This window comes from Somniosus microcephalus, chromosome 2 (genome assembly GCF_052327205.1).
Source record: "Somniosus microcephalus isolate GS21.2 chromosome 2, FLI_Smic_1.0, whole genome shotgun sequence".
Classification (NCBI taxonomy): domain Eukaryota; kingdom Metazoa; phylum Chordata; class Chondrichthyes; order Squaliformes; family Somniosidae; genus Somniosus; species Somniosus microcephalus.
In genome coordinates, this window is record NC_140988.1 from 71,411,360 (window position 1) to 71,427,639 (window position 16,280).

The following is a 16,280-nucleotide window of genomic DNA, read 5'->3' on the forward strand; positions in this document are numbered from 1 at the left end:
GGTCCAGCACAAAACAACCAGCTGATGATAATGCACGGATTCGTTTGGAATTACATAATGCGCACCGATATTTGTAATCTTTATTTTTGTTAATTGCGTCTGATATCAAATCAACTTACTCTCCATATATTATCGTGCGGGTTATAAATCAGATTAACGATTTTTTTTAAATAAAGGAGCAATATGTTTTGTTGCTATATAGATGTAGATTTGTACAGTAAGTCTCGCCAGTGTCAGGGAGCAGAGGGCTGATCCTGCGGGCTTCTCGGGGTGTGTGTTAAAGTGTCTGTCAATAATTACATTTACGTGGACTGATCTGGACGCTGACTGAAGTTTGTGTAAGTTATTTTTCTCTTAATATTTGCGTAGCAAATGTTACCTCCTTACACACACCGCAGTTCTACCGTTGATTGGTCGGGACCGATAGGGGAACTCATTTTAAAGGGGAAAAGAGGGTAATTTGCGTCCAATTCGTAGAAAAACGCAGCAAAGAACAAGAGGAATTGAGCGTTGGACGGGGCGAGCGCGCACAATCATGAGTGGGTGTCCATTCCGAGGGAGTAAATCACAGTAAGTTTTACTTCACGTTTTAGCATATGAGATTTTAATTCAAAAGGGCTTTAAAATTTTTACGTTAGATTTTAAGTGCTATATTTATCGGTAATTGCGCACCTCTGGCTCTAAATGTCGAGGTTACAGGCACATTTTGTGAGGGAAAATAGAAGGTAGAAATAAATAGTCGTTAACTGATTCGACCTGACTCGGTGGTTATTATTGTTTTTAAATGAAAGGGGAAGTGTTGGACAGCTGTAATTGTCATGCTGACATACACACGCCATGTGAACTACAGTTCAAAAATAATTGATTGTGAAGAGCATTGTAAGACAGTTGCTGTAAAAAGGCAATATATAATTACAAACACTAATGAATCAGTAATGTCTTAGTGTAATTTGTCATAGCATTTTAGCGTTGTATGAGGACAGATGAAAGGTTTGCCCAACATTTCATAATTAACTTAGTGCCCTAAGTGCCAAGATATATTAAGCACAATAGTAACCGCCTTAATCAGAATGTAGGTGAATTTAGTCTCAATCTAAAACATGACAATCCAAATGAAATAATTTTATTCAGAGACATTTAAGATCATGAGGATGGAAGGCAGGAAGGTCTGACCAGAGCTTTATACTATTGTGATGATTCGTGTTATACTAACTGTTAGATCCGTGTATCTTAATGTTGTGTCCTTCAATAATCAGACAACAGACTGCAGGGAATGATTCAACAGGTGTTTACTGAATCAGGGTTACTCTAGAACGAACTATACAGATCACTACTCAGGGTTTATATACCGGTGCAGTCACTGCCGGTACTACAGTATACAGGAGCTGTAAAAAGTAGTTCTCCCCTTAAAGGTACATACATTACAATTCCTCCCCTTTTAGATTAACAGTACCATAACACTCATTTAACAATTAACACTTTTAACATGCAACATTAGCTGAAAATAGTCTATTTATAAATTCAGTCTTTGGGGAGGCCTCCTGATCCTTTCTGGATAGCGCCTTTCCCGAGTGTCTTGCTCTTGGTGCGGAGGCGATTCTGGCCCCCTGTCGTCGGTTGGTTCATCAGCTTCCGATGCTACTGTTTCTGGGGTAGATGCTACCTGTACGTCAGGTTCATCACCAGGTACGTATGGGCGAGGCATGGGGTTGACTTGTTCCTGTGACTCTAGGATCTGGTCAGCATGGCATCTCACGATGCTCTCCCCAACGTCCACTGTGTACATTAGTGGGCCCTGCCGTGTGCATATCGTTCCTGGCTGCCATTTTTCTGTTCGGTAGTCCCGGGCCAAGACTGGTTGCCCTACGTTGAAGCTCCTTGTTGGCTTCTCATGGATGTGCTGGAATTGCTTACTCTCAACATCTCTTCGTACGTTTGGTCTGAGCAAATCCAGGCGAGATCTTAACCTTCGGTTAAAGAACATCATGGCTGGGTTCTGGTTGGTGACTGCATGTGTCGCATTCCGGTAGGCGAACAGGAAATTGTCCACCTTGTGCTGCAGCGGAATGTTGTCATTGTACATAGCCTTTATTGCCTTCTTAAAGGTTTGTACGAACCTCTCAGCCAATCCATTTGTGGCTGGATGATACGGGGCGGATGTGTAATGCCTTACCCCATTCCTTTTCATAAATCTTTAAAACTCTTCGGACACAAACTGTGGTCCGTTATCAGAGCAAATCTGCTCTGGCAAGCCGTTCCTGGCAAAAATGGTCCGTAGGACTGCAATAGTTTTCTCCGTGGTGGTGGAGGACATTTTGATCACCTCAGGCCATTTCGAGTGCGCATCCACGGCTATTAAAAACATTGAGTCCATGAATGGACCAGCAAAATCAATATGCACCCATTGCCATGGAGATGAGGGCCACTCCCATGGGTGTAGAGGGGCATGTGGTGGTGCATTTTGGACCTTCTGGCATCCTGAGCAGCTCTTGGTCAGGTCCTCGATTTGCTGATCGATCCCCGGCCACCACACATAAGCCCTAGCAAGGCTTTTCATTTTCACCCCTCCCAGATGACCTTCGTGAAGCTCATTGAGCACTCTCTCCCTTAACTTGGGTGGACTTACCACTCGGGATCCACACATCAAGGTCCCCTGGCATACTGACAGCTGTTCTCTTCTGGATGAGAATGCTGGTAACAGTGAGTCGCCATGTGCTGGCCATCCCTTCACCATCAAATCATATACCCGAGACAGTGTTGGGTCATTTTGGGTCTCCTTCTTTATACCAGCGTTAGTTACTGGCAAGCATTCAATTATAGTCGAATGAAATATTTCGACAGGATCCACTGCTGGTGCTTCCTCCGCAGTAGGCAGTGGCAGGCGTGGTAGCCCATCAGCGTTTCCATGCTGTTTCGTGCCCTTATGCTCGATTTCATATTGGTGCACCCCTTCAAAAAGGGACCATCTTTGTAGCCGTTGCGCAGTCATCACCGGAACGCCCTTCTTTGGATTAAAGATGGAGACAAGTGGTTGGTGGTCAGTCAGCAAGGTGAACTTCTGCCCGTGCAGATAGTGATTGAACTTTTTCACTCCCCACACTAGGCTGAGGGCCTCCCTGTCAATCTGGGCGTAGTTACGCTCGGCTGAGGTTAGTGATTGTGACGCAAAGGCTATTGGCCTCTCTGAGCCGTCCGAGAATTTGTGCGACAGCACCGCTCCAATGCCGTAGGGTAACGCATCACATGCCAACCAAATTGGTAATGCCGGGTTGTAATGGGCCAATACCTCTTTCGATGTAATTAGTGTTTTGCTCTTCTGGAAAGCTCGTCTACATTCGTCACTCCACTTCCATGGCACCCCAGTTTGCAGTAGGGTGTTCAGTGGGTGTAGTACTGTAGACAAATTTGGCAAGAACTTATGGTAGTAGTTTACCAGCCCGAGGAACGACCTCAGTTGTGACACATTTTCCGGTGCTGGAGCCCTGACTACTGCCTCAATCTTCTCTGGGGACTTATGTAACCCCTCTTTATCGGTAACGTGGCCACAATACGAGATCTGTTTTCTAAAAAACTCGCATTTGGGGCGGTTAACTCGGAGCCCATATTCCTGCAAACTAGTGAGCACCTGCTCCAGGTTGGCAAGGTGATCACTGTCATTTTCGCCCGTGACCAGGATGTCGTCCAAATAAAACTGGGTCCCTGGGATCCCTTGCAGGACTTGTTCCATTGCCCTCTGCCAAATAGCCGGAGCTGATGCTACTCCGAATACCAGCCGGTTGTATTGGTAGAGACCTTTATGGGTGTTGACTGTGAGATATTTTTTTGATGCTTCTTCTACCTCCATTTGCAGATACGCCTGGGCCAGATCAATCTTAGTGAAGCATTTCCCTCCAGATAGCGAGGCGAAAATATCTTCAATCCGCGGAAGTGGATATTGTACGGTGTGAAGGACCGGGTTCACTGTTACCTTACAGTCCCCACAGATGCGAACCTTCCTTGGTTCCCCAGGCGTGCTGCTCAATGACTTTTTCATCACAGGGATGATGGGTGTAGCCCACTCGCTCCAGTCTACCTTGGACAGTACACCTGAGCGTTCCAGACTCTCCAGCTCTGCTTCGACGGCTGGGCGGATCGCATAAGATACCGGTGTGGCCTTAAAAAATTTTGGGCTTGCGTTTTCTTCAATTTTAATCATCGCTGTCATGCCTTTTAGTGTTCCGAGTCCTTGCTGGAACACTTCTTTCACGTCAGTTAGGATCTTTGACAGTCGCCCAGGTGTGACGTCATCATCCTTTTTGTCAGCCACAGTCAGTGCCTGTATGGAATGCCAATCTAGCTGTATCTTCCGGATCCATTCATGTCCTAGTAGTGGTGGTCCTCCATCTGGCAATACATATAGGTCCATTTTTGGTGTTTCCTTGCCGTTATATATAACGTTCATCCTTATTTTTCCTTTGGGCTAGACTTTTTGCCCCGTGTACGTCTTCAAGACAATCTTTGTATCTCTCAAGGGTATATGTGAGAATAGCCGCTTATAGTCCCTTCGGTTTATGACTGTTAGGGCTGATCCTGTGTCCAATTCCATTTTCACTTGGACTCCTGCTATCTTGAGCGTGACCCAGATAGTTTGGTGATCCTCCATTTTGATCACATTATGTAGTTTCAGACAACCCAGCTCCTTGCTTCCGGAGTCTGTATCACTCTTCTGTTTGTCTGAACTACTCTCCGTCACCTTATGTACCTTCTTGTACTTCTCCTGTGGAGATTTCTTGCTGCTGGTTTCCTTTCCCGACCTGCAGACTCTTGTTATGTGTCCTACTTTTCCACACTCTCTGCACACTTTGTCCTTGAACCAGCAATCATTATGGTCGTGTGTTGTTCTGCCGCAGCGATAGCACTTCACTGTTCCGTATGACATTTCATTTGTGCCATATTCTTGCGGTCTCCGTTGTATCTCTGCAGCGCCCCGTGCTGCTGCTTCGTGTGATACTGCAATGCTGAAAGCCTTTTCCAGCTTAAGATCCTTTTCTGATAGAAGCTGTTTCTGGGTTCCTTCACTTTGAAGCCCACACACAAACTTGTCCCTTAAAGTATCTGCTAGTCCCGTTCCAAACTGGCAGTGTTTCAATAGCTTGCACAGTTCTGTTAAATACTCAGCATTACTTTCATCTTTATGCTGGTTCCTTTTGTGAAACTTAAATCTTTCTGCTATCAGCAGCGGTGTGGGGTTTAAGTGGTCCTGTAGGATTGACACTATGTTTTCAAAATCCTTTTCTACTGGCTTCTCTGGGGTTACTAGGTTTCGTATTAAGCCATACGTTTTTGCACCCATTGAATTCAACAATACCAGCGCTTTCTTGTCATCTGGCACTTCATTCGCCTTGCAGTATACTTCTATGCGTTCGACATATGTCGTCCAATCTTCGACTTCATTGTCGAGTGCTGTGATACTGCCACTCTTCGGCATTTTTGGGTGTGGTTAGACTGGCTTAAAATGGCGTCTCCCGCGCTTTCCTTTCTTCCCCGCTGCGGCTTAAAATGACGTCTCCCGCGCTTTCCTTTCTTCCCTGCTGCGGCTTAAAATGGCGCCTCCCGCGCTGCTGCCAACGCTGCTCTCGGCGGTCCTCATGGCAAATGGCAGCGCCTCGCGTTTTCCTGCGCGCCTCTCTCCCCCATTGACGCTGCTCGGCCCTTGAACACCGGCTGCGCTCTGCTATCTCTCGTCTCTCTCCCCCATTGACGCTGCTCGGCCCTTGAACAATGGCTGCGCTCTGCTCTCTCTCGTCTCTCTCCCCCATTGACGCCGCTCGGTCCTGAACACCGGCTGCGCCCTGTGCGCTCTGCCCTCTCTCTCTCCCCCATCGATGCTGCTCGGCCTTTTTCTGTGCCACTCAGTCGGGCCCTAGCCCATCGCTGTCCGGGAAGGGTCTGCGCAGTACCTTTTGCCAGCCCGTTTCGCTGGACCACCGTGAGTGGAAAGCCAAGTCTGGCTCTCGACAGCCTCCACTGCGATGCTCAGATCTCCGCTGGATGACTGGGCGGTTGCCCGTGGTCGACGCCCGTGCTTCTGGACTCAACCTTCTTCCACTGTTCTCCAGGAGCGAATCCCTGGGAGGTGATGCAGAGTTGCAGGTAGGTTCGAACTTGCTCATCGCCACTGTTAGATCCGTGTATGATGTTGTGTCCTTCAATAATCAAGACAACAGACTGCAGGGAATGATTCAACAGGTTTTTACTGAATGAGGGTTACTCTAGAACTAATTGTACAGATCACTACTCAGGGTTTATATACAGGTGTGGTCACTGCCGGTACTACAGTATACAGGAGCTGTAAAAAGTAGTTCTCCCCTTAAAGGTACATACATTGCACTAAAAGTACAAGATAGACTCCACCATTCAATTAGATCATGGCTAATCTGCACATCAACTCCACTTTCCTGCCTTTGCTCCATATCTCTTCATACCCTTACCCAATATGTTAACCATATCCAAATATATTAAACTGCTGTGATCATCAGTCAAGCTAGAAGGATAGTAATGATGTGAAACATACCACTGCACTGTTAAATCAATAGTAATATCACACAAACCCTATCAGGCAATTAGATCCCCCAACCACCTGTTTAAACCTTTGAGCTTCAGCATTATAGTGCTGCAGGAAGAAGAAAGTGCCAGGAATATTACTTGGCCTCACAATAGCATTGACTCATCAAAATACATTTACAAAATATGACCAACTATCATCAAAGAAATTACAGATTTGAGAATGTTTTCCTATTTATATTGCTGTCTTCCCATCTTATCATATTTTCTGCCTCAGGGAATAAGCTAAAAAACAAGTAACAAGTTTTGCCCATTAGTTTGAGGATCTGATCAGTAAAGCTTTACAGATCCATCTGCTGATTGCTTGAAACAAAAAAAAAGCCAAATCATTAAATCATGAAACTGCTCTTCATCTAGTCAGAGATGAATTTTGACTGAACTGGTCTCGATTCCGAAAATGTTCGGTCCTTTATTGCTGACTTCAGTGTGACCTGTAGTCAGCTGGAAAATGTGGCTCTGCCAGCTTTACATCACGTTCCCCAGATACCAGTCTGAGACTGAGAGCTGCAGTACAATGCTCAATAGTTGCAGAAACATTGCATTGAAATGATGTGTTTTACTGTCTCCCTTAACTCCTGCTTGATGTCCAATCCACCTTGAAAAATGCTTTTGGAAGTTTTGGTATGTTAAAAGCACTAAATAAGTACAAATTCATGTTGAATGTACCAAAACATTTCCAAATGCTTTTTCATGAAGACTGTATCCAGGCACATTGCTACGTGTTCACATAACCGCTGAATGTGTGTGTACACATAAACATACTTGTGGCAGAAATCTACTTTTTGTTCTTAATCATAGAACCATAGAAAAATTACAACACAGAAAGAGGGCATTCGGCCCCTCGTGTCCGTGCCGGTCAGAAAAGAGCTACCCAGCTGCATCCCACCTTCCAGCTCTTGGTTCAATAGCCCTGTAGGTTACAGCTCTTCAAGTGCATATCCAATTATGTGATGAGGGTTTCTGTCCCTAGCACCCTTTCGAGCAGTGAGTTCCAGATCCCCACCACCCTCTGGGTGAATTTTTTTTCCCTCATCTCCCCTCTAATCCTTCTACCAAATACTTTAAATCTATACCCACAGGTTCTTGACCCCTCTGCTAAGAGAAATAGGTTCTTCCTGTCCACTCTATCTAGGCCCCTCATAATTTTATACAACCCCAGCCTATCCAATCTTTCCTCATAACTAAAGTTTTCCAGTCCTGGCAACATCCTCGTAAATCTCCTCTGCACCCTCTCCAGTGCAATCACATCCTTCCTGTAATGTGGCGACCAGAACTGCATGCAGTGCTCAAGTTGTGGCCTAACCAGTGTTGTATACAATTCTAGTATAACTTCCCTGCTCTTATATTCTATGCATCAGCTAATAAAGGAAAGCATTCCATATGCCTTTTTAACTACTTTATCGACCTGTCCTGCTACCTTTAAGGATCTGTGGACATACTGTTCCTCCACACCTCTCAGTATCCTCCCATTAATTGTGTATTCCCTTGCCTTGTTGCCCCTCCCCAAATGTATTACCTCACACTTTTCCGGATTGAATTCCATTTGCCACTTTTCTGCCCGACCGACCAGTTTATCAATATCTTCCTGCAGTCGAAAGCTTTCCTCCTCACTGTCACTAGCGGTTTTAGCAGGCTTAAAAGTGGATAAATCCCCAGGCCCGGACGAGATGTATCCCAGGCTGCTGTGTGAGGCAAAGGAGGAGCTTGCAGGGGCTCTGACACAAATTTTCAAAACCTCTCTGGCCACAGGGGATGTGCCAGAGGACTGGAGAACAGCTAACGTAGTACCATTATTCAAGAAGGGTAGTAGGGATAAACCAGGGAATTACAGGCCAGTGAGCCTAACATCAGTGGTAGGGAAACTATTGGAAAAAATTCTGAGGGACAGAATTAGTCTCCACTTGGAGAGGCAAGGATTAATCAGGGATAGTCAGCATAGCTTTGTCAAGGGAAGATCATGTCTGACCAATTTGATTGAATTTTTTGAGGGGGTGACTAGGTGTGTGGATGAGGGTAGTGCAGTGGATGTGGTATACATGGATTTCAGTAAGGCTTTCGATAAGTCCCGCACAGGAGACTGGTCAAGAAGGTAAGAGCCCATGGGATCCAGGGTGCCTTGGCACATTGGATCCAAAACTGGCTTAGTGGTAGAAGGCAGAGGGTGATGGTCGAAGGTTGTTTTTGTGACTGGAAGCCTGTGTCCAGTGGGGTACCACAGGGATCGGTGCTGGGTCCCTTGCTGTTTGTGGTCTACATTAATGATTTGGATGTGTGTGATGAAATATTCCATTCATCACTGCCTGTGACTGTGGTTGGTTTCAGGTTTCCCCTCACCATTGTATTGCCTGTGACTGTGGTTGGTTTCAGGTTTCTCCTCACCATTGTATTGTATATTGGAATGTATGGAATGTGTTGTGTGTAGGGCTCCGCCCATACCTGGCCTCTATGTAAGCCAGCTCAGTCTGGCCTCATATCCAGTACTGCAGAGCTCCAGATGGAAGATACCTCTCTCCACTGCGTGTTATCTTCTAAGTTAATAAAAGCCTTGTTTTGTTCCGCTAACATCGAGTCTCGGGATTATTGAGGCACATCAATGTGAATGTAAATGGTATGATCAGTAAGTTCGCAGATGACACGAAAATTGGTGGGGTGGTAAATAGCGAGGAGGGTAGCCTCAGTCTGCAGGATGATATAGATGGGTTGGTCAGATGGGCGGAACAGTGGCTAATGGAATTTAACCCTGAAAAGTGTGAGGTGATGCATTTTGGAGGGACTAACAAGGTATGGGAATACACAATGAATGGTAAGACCCTAGGAAAGACAGAGGATCAGAGGGACCTTGGTGTGCATGTACATAGATCCCTGAAGGCAGCAGAACAGGTGGATAAGGTGGTTAAAAAGGCATATGGGATACTTGCCTTCATTAGCCGAGGCATAGAATATAAGAGCAGGGAGGTTATGATGGAGCTGTACAAAATGCTGGTTAGGCCACAGCTGGAATACTGTGTGCAGTTCTGGTCGCCACACTATAGGAAGGATGTGATTGCTTTGGAGAGGGTGCAGAGGAGATTCACCAGGATGTTACCTGGGCTGGAGTGCTTCAGCTATGAAGAAAGACTGGACAGGCTGGGGTTGTTTTCCTTGGAGCAGAGAAGGCTGAGGGGGGACCTGATTGAGGTATACAAAATTATGAGGGGCTTAGATAGGGTCGATAGAAAGGAACTTTTTCCCTTAGTAGAGGGGTCAAAAACAAGGGGGCATAGATTCAAGGTAAGGGGCAGGAGGTTTAGAGGGGATTTGAGGAAGAACTTTTTCACCCAGAGCATGGTTGGAATCTGGAACTCACTGCCTGAAAGGGTGGTAGAGGCAGGAACCCTCACAACATTCAAGAAGCATTTGGATGAGCACTTGAAATGCCATAGCATACAAGGCTATGGACCAAATGCTGGAAAATGGGATTAGATTAGACAGGGCTTGATGGCCGGCGTGGACGCGATGGGTCGAAGGGCCTCTTTCTGTGCTGTATAACTCTATGACTCTATGACTCAACCACACAGCCAATTTTTGTATCATCTGCAAATTTCTTTATCATGCCCCCTACATTTAAGTCTAAAACATTAATATATACTACAAAAAGTAAGGGACTGAGCACTGAGCCCTGTGGAACCCCACTGCAAACAGCCTTCCAGTCACAAAACTCCCTTCAACCATTACCCTTTGCCACTGAGCCAATTTTGAATCTAATTTGCCACTCTCCCTTGGATCCCATGGGCTTTTACTTTTTTGATCAAACTGCCATGTGGGACCTTGTCAAAAGCCTTGCTAAAATCCATGTAGACTACATCAAATACACTGCCCTCATCAACCCTCCTTGTTACCTCCTCAAAGAATTCAATCAAGTTAGTCAGACATGACCTTCCCTTAACAAAAGCGTACTGACTGTCCTTGATTAATCTGTGTCTTTCTAAATGAAGGTTTATTCTGTCCCTCAGAATTGATTCCAGTAATTTGCCCACCACCGAGGTTAAACTAACTGGCCTGTAATTGCTCGATTTATCCCTTCCTCCCTTTTTAAACAATGGTACAACGTTAGCAGTTAATATTCTTGTGGCATAATTAATTTATTGTTTTAAATCTCATTTATTTATGCTTGGGGCTAAAGCCATCATCTTGAGCATTGGCACAAATCGGATCAGTTCCATCTTCCTCCACAGCCCCAGCTGTCTCAGACTTAACCACGGTTTGCTATCTTGACATCCTGTTTGGCCCTGAGCTGAGTACCTACCTCTGGCGTAAGATACTGATCTGCATATTTAAGCAGCATCCTGCCTGTTTAAAGCCTGCAGACTGCTCGCCCATTTACATTGCATCAGGCAGGCATTGGGCATTAGTGATTGGCCGAGGTGCGATCTGATTTTCAGTTGCTGGCCACCCATCTTTTAAGTTACCTTAAAGGCACTATATAAATACAAGATTTGGTTATTCATTAATTTACTGTTTATGGAACTCTGTTGTGTGCAAAGTGGCTGCTGTGTTTGCCACCGTACTGTAATAATAGTGGCTGTACTTCAGAAGTTAAAGCACTTTGGAACATTGGATGTAATTAGATGCTGTATAAATAAAAGTTTTTTCTTTCTAAATTCAAAATTAATTAACAAACTGTAAACTTTAATACAGAAGCTGTAACTGTAAATTCTAACACTGCCACTGGAAATTTCCCTCTCCACCATCATAACTTTGCCGGAAGTGCAGCAGAACCCCCTGATTTTAACTCCAGGTGGATTCCGCGCTCTGGCCTGAGTTAAAATTACAGTTGGGTCTCAATAATGTCATTGAGCCGTAACATGCAGACATAAAGAAGGACCCTGTTGGCTCCAGGCATGTGTCCTTGCTGCCGGCTCAGGAGAGCAGGTTAAAATTGCAGATGTTGTGGTGATGTCGGCTTTCGAACAGGTACGAGCCAGGGAGATTTTAACTGCCCACTGCCAGGTTTCTGCTGAGCGAGTTGGGATAAAATCGGCCGCCGGAAATGGGGTTTCCACCACACTTTCAGTAGGTAGGGCAGGAACAGCTTAGATGAAATTGCCAGCCCATGTTACAGGATTAGATTGCATCTACAGAGCCAAAACAAGGTAACACTGTGGGGTACCTTCTGACTAGAATGTACTGCCAGAGTTAGTGATTAAAGCAGAGATCAACTTTTAAAAATAGGTTTGATAGTTGGTTGCAGTAAAGGAAGATAAAGGGATATGGGAATAGGGTGGGCGTACTGGTTTAGGACTGCTGTTTGTATGGAGGATAAACACCAACAGATTGGTTGGCCCAAGCTGCCTGTTTCCATGTTGTAATTTCTATGTACCATTACTGTCTGATTGCTAAAGTTATATTAATCACTAACTCTGCAAGTAGCTGCCATAGCCTCACAACACAGTGTAAAAAAAGGCTATCCGGCTCTGTTCTAAATCTTATACAATAGCATACCCCATTACACAATAGAATACCCCATTATACAGTAGAATAATACATTACATAATAGAAGAACAACAAAAATAAATTGCATTTATATAGCATCTTTAACATAGTAAAACATCCCAAGTTGCTATACTAAACCACAAGAAGAGATATTTGGACAAATAACCAGAACCTTGGTCAAAGATGTCGGACGGATCTTTAGCTTGGAGTCAGGTTGCGTTCGTGTGGGCCGCATAGCGGGTCGGGAACCCAAAGATGCGAACAGCGTGTTCTGAAGTTCTGAAGTGCAACTTTTACTTAATGGTCCCAATTAAAGTAGTCACGTGCATTTCTTGGCCCAATTAAATGGAGCGGGCCTGATGACGTCATTGATGACTCATTTCCAGCACGGATATTTAAAGCAGCCTTGCACACATTTCATTTGAAGGTTGATGTAGGAATTAATAAGTTGGTATCCAGAGGTCTGAGTAGCATCATAAAACTGATAAAAGTGTGGATCATGGAGACAAGGCAGAGGGCTGCACCAAGATTCAATGCTGCCTCCCTCAATGTTCTGGTGCAGTCAGTAAGAGCACACAAGGAGGTCCTCTTCCCTGGTGATAGACGCAAAATACCACCTAAAGACACAACAAGGGCATGGTTGGAGATCGCAGAGGACCTCAGCAGCAGGGATGTGGTGAGGAGGATGTGGATCCAGTGCCTCAGAAGATTCAATGATCTCATGAGGTCAGGAAAGGTGAGTGCAATGCCACATTCACCTACATCCTGATATGCCTGTCAACACATCCCCATCATTCTGCTTTCCCAAGCCTACACCTACACATCATTCCTCACACCAACCTACCTTACAGGTCCACCTATCCCTTTCTGTCTACATATTTACATCCCCATCTGACTAACTACCACTGACACTCACCCTCGTCCTAATGCAATCATAGCAAGTAGCACCACAGAAGGAGGCCATTTGGCAATGTCATGTCACTCCAGTCTTCACTCAGTTGACTCCAGCAGAGGAGGAGGCCCTGGAGATCTCTGGAGTTGCAGAACTGCTGGCGGTAGGAGATGGAGAGAGGGGGACATCCCAGCAACCTGGTGACAGAATTACATCTCATACAGACACATGGCATACAGCAGTCACTCACACAGTGAAATGCCATCATGTGCATAATGGTAACATTACCCATTCTTAATATAACACTTCTAATTAATCTCTTTACTCTCCCACAGTTCCATCAAGTGTCCCCACCCAATGTCCAGCCGGAGGAGGAAGACGACTGACCCAAGCGCACCCAGCACCAGTGCAGATACGCACACCTCTGTGGGTTCTGTGCGAGATAGAGTAGTGTTGTCACCCGGTGTCTCACACTTCACAAGTGAGCAACAGCAGATGGTGTTGACAGGGACAGCAGTGGAGAGTCCTTGCTGGAGGGCGCAGGATGCTCCAAGCTCTGCTGAGGTGTTGCAGCTGCTGAACCTCGGGGGCCATCGAGAAAGAGGGTGATCCTGGAGGGGCAGCAACAATTGCACGAGGCTCTGGCAGCTTTTGCAGCCACGATGTATGCAACTGTACAGAGAATGGAGGAGTCCACCTCCTACATGAGCACCACCATATCGCAAGCGATGGTGACGATGTGCTGTTCCAGGGAAAGGATGGCCACCTGCATGGAGCAGCAAATGCGCCAGTACAACGAGAATATACTTGCTGTGGACAACAGATGGCAGACGCTCATTTACCTCATCTCGAGGAGGGGTATAAACGTAGACTTGGGCCTTCATCGCCCCACTGCTGTGCAGCAAGGTGCTCTCCATCTCCTTGCTAGCAGGGAAGTGCTGGTGGCCTATGAGAGGGATGATGGTGAGAGGGGACATGGAAGTGGGGGCTCTGCTCAAAGCATTCCCACAACTCCTCCATTGCCTCCCCCTCAGTCAGAGTCCAACATGCTGCCTTGGATCCTGATGGCCGAGTTTGCTCCTGCACAGTTGCAGGAGGAGCAGTCTTAGGCGGGGCCCTCACAGGCTCCAAAACCCAGAAGATGTCCGCCAAAAGTGTTGAAGCATTCACAGCAGGAAAGTGAGCAGCCTGCCTCTACCTCTGCTGAAGCCACAGGGGTTGCACCTCATAGAAGCACCAGGAAAATAAAAAATACACAATCCTAGATGAACAAGGGTGTATGAACAAACATTATTGATAAGTTTCAGTTATATTTATGACACTGATGAATTTATTTCTTTGCACCACTTTTTGGTCTTGTCCATTTTTGCCTGCTACCTGGGAAGTGGCCTCGTCACATGAAGTGAATGGTGAGACATTACTTAACATTGAGCAATGGGGGTTTGAGTGAGAGGAATGGCTTGGTCATTGTAGGCCTGCTTTATGGTGCTATTGGGAGGGGGAAACTTAGTATAACATGTGGCAGCCATGTGGGTGAATGGAGTAAGTTAAGTAAATCTGGCCATTAGGAGGCCATCCCGGCCTCAACGTGTGCCGCTGCTGGTGCCACCACCACCTCAGGTTCCTCCTTCTCTTCCTTGTCTTCCACCTCTTCCTCCTCTTCCACCTCTTCTCCTCCTCTGAAGAGGCTGTGCACTCAGAGCCTTGCTCCTCCTGCAGCTCCAATCCTCGCTGCTGCGTTACGTTGGGCAGTGTGCAGCAAACAACAATGATTCTGGAGACCCTGGCTGGTGCATACTGAAGGGTTCCTCCAGATCTGTCAAGGCAACTGAAACGCATCTTCAGCATGCTTATTGTCTGCTCTATGACACATCTGGTGGACATGTGGCTCTCATTAAAACACTCCCGGGCCTCAGTACTTGGCATGAGCCACATCTTCAGTGGATAGCCCTTGTCTCCAAGCCGGTAAGCCTGTTTGGAGGTGCAAAGTGCTGAGGGAGGATGGACTGCCGCAGCACAAAAGAGTCATGACAGCTGCCAGGGAATCTGGCACACAGACACATGATGATCTTTTTATGGTTGCAAATGAGCTGCACATTGAGGGAGTGGAAGCCCTTGTGGTTCACAAACACTCCTGAGTGATGTGGGGGTGCCTTGATGGCCACATGTGTGCAGTCGATGACACCCTGTACCTGTGGGAAGCCAGCCAGAGTCACAAAACCAAGCGCTCACTCAGTAATACTGGCTTCATCTGTGGCAAAGTTGACATAATTGGCTGACTTGTCAAACATGGCATTGGTTACCTGGGTGATGCATCTGTGGGTGGCCGACTGCAAATGTCTGCTGCAGATCCCTGGAAGGAGCCTGAGGTGAAGAAGTTGAGGGCGGTGGTGACTTTGACAGCCACAGTAAGGCACGTCCACCGGGTCCTCTGGGCAGCAGGTCTTGTTCCAGCAAGCTACAAATGTCTGTGAAAAAGCTGGCCACACCTAGAGTACTGCATGCAGTTCTGGTCACCACATTATAGGAAAGATGTGATTGCACTAGAGAGGCTACAGAGGAGATTTACACGGATGTTGCCGGGAGTAGAGAAACTTAGCTATGAGGAAAGACTGGATAGGCTGGATCTGTTTTCCTTGGAACAGAGGAGGCTGAGGGGAGACCTTATTGAGGTGTATAAAATTATGAGGAGCATAGATAAAGTGGATAGAAAGGATCTATTTCCCTTAGCAGAGGGGCCAAAAACCAGGGGGCACAGATTTAAAGTAACTGGTGGAAGGTTTAGAGGGGATTTGAGGAGAAATTTCTTTACCCAGAGGGTTGTGGGAGTCTGGAACTCACTGCCTGAAAGGATGGTAGAGGCAGGAACCCTAACCACATTTAAAAAGTACTTGGATGTGCACTTGGGATGCTCTAACCTGCAGGGCTACGGACCAAGAGCTGGGAAGTGGGATTAGGCTGGATAGCTCTTTGTTGGCTGGCGCGGACATGATGGGCTGAAATGGCTTCCTTCATGCTGTAACTTTCTATGATTCTGTGATAGACCGAGCCTCCTGAAGCACAGCTGCTCAGTCATGTCCAGGAAGCTCATCCTCTGCCTGTATACCCTATGTTGGGGGTATTGCCTCCGGCACACTGCAGCCCTGTGGTTCCCGCCTCTCTTCTGTGGAGCATCAGGTCATTGAGGAGAAGGCTGCTGGTGTGGTTGCTGCAGCTGCTGATGTGGTTGGTGCTGTTGGTGCTGGGGCTCATCTTGGTCTGATTCTGAGGTCCAAGGTGAGACAGCTTAAGGTACCTGATGTAATAGCTGATG

The 16,280-nt window shown here is 46.4% G+C and overlaps 1 protein-coding gene across 8 annotated transcripts in view; it reads left to right on the plus strand.

The window, feature by feature from the left end:
* The first annotated feature begins 449 nt into the window (after positions 1–449).
* Positions 450–16,280, plus strand: part of LOC147122761 (tryptophan 2,3-dioxygenase-like) — a 150,425-nt gene continuing 134,594 nt past the window's right edge. For 3 of the 8 annotated variants that reach the window (XR_015081564.1, XR_015081565.1, XM_086010339.1), the window contains exon 1: positions 462–570. Coding sequence is in view for 5 of the 8 variants with exons in the window: in XM_086010339.1 (XP_085866465.1) it covers positions 536–570 (35 nt within the window). In the remaining 3 variants the exon portion in view is untranslated. Of the gene's footprint in view, positions 571–16,280 lie in introns of all 8 variants that reach the window. The other 5 variants (XM_086010385.1, XM_086010374.1, XM_086010329.1 and 2 more) reach the window with 5 other exon arrangements.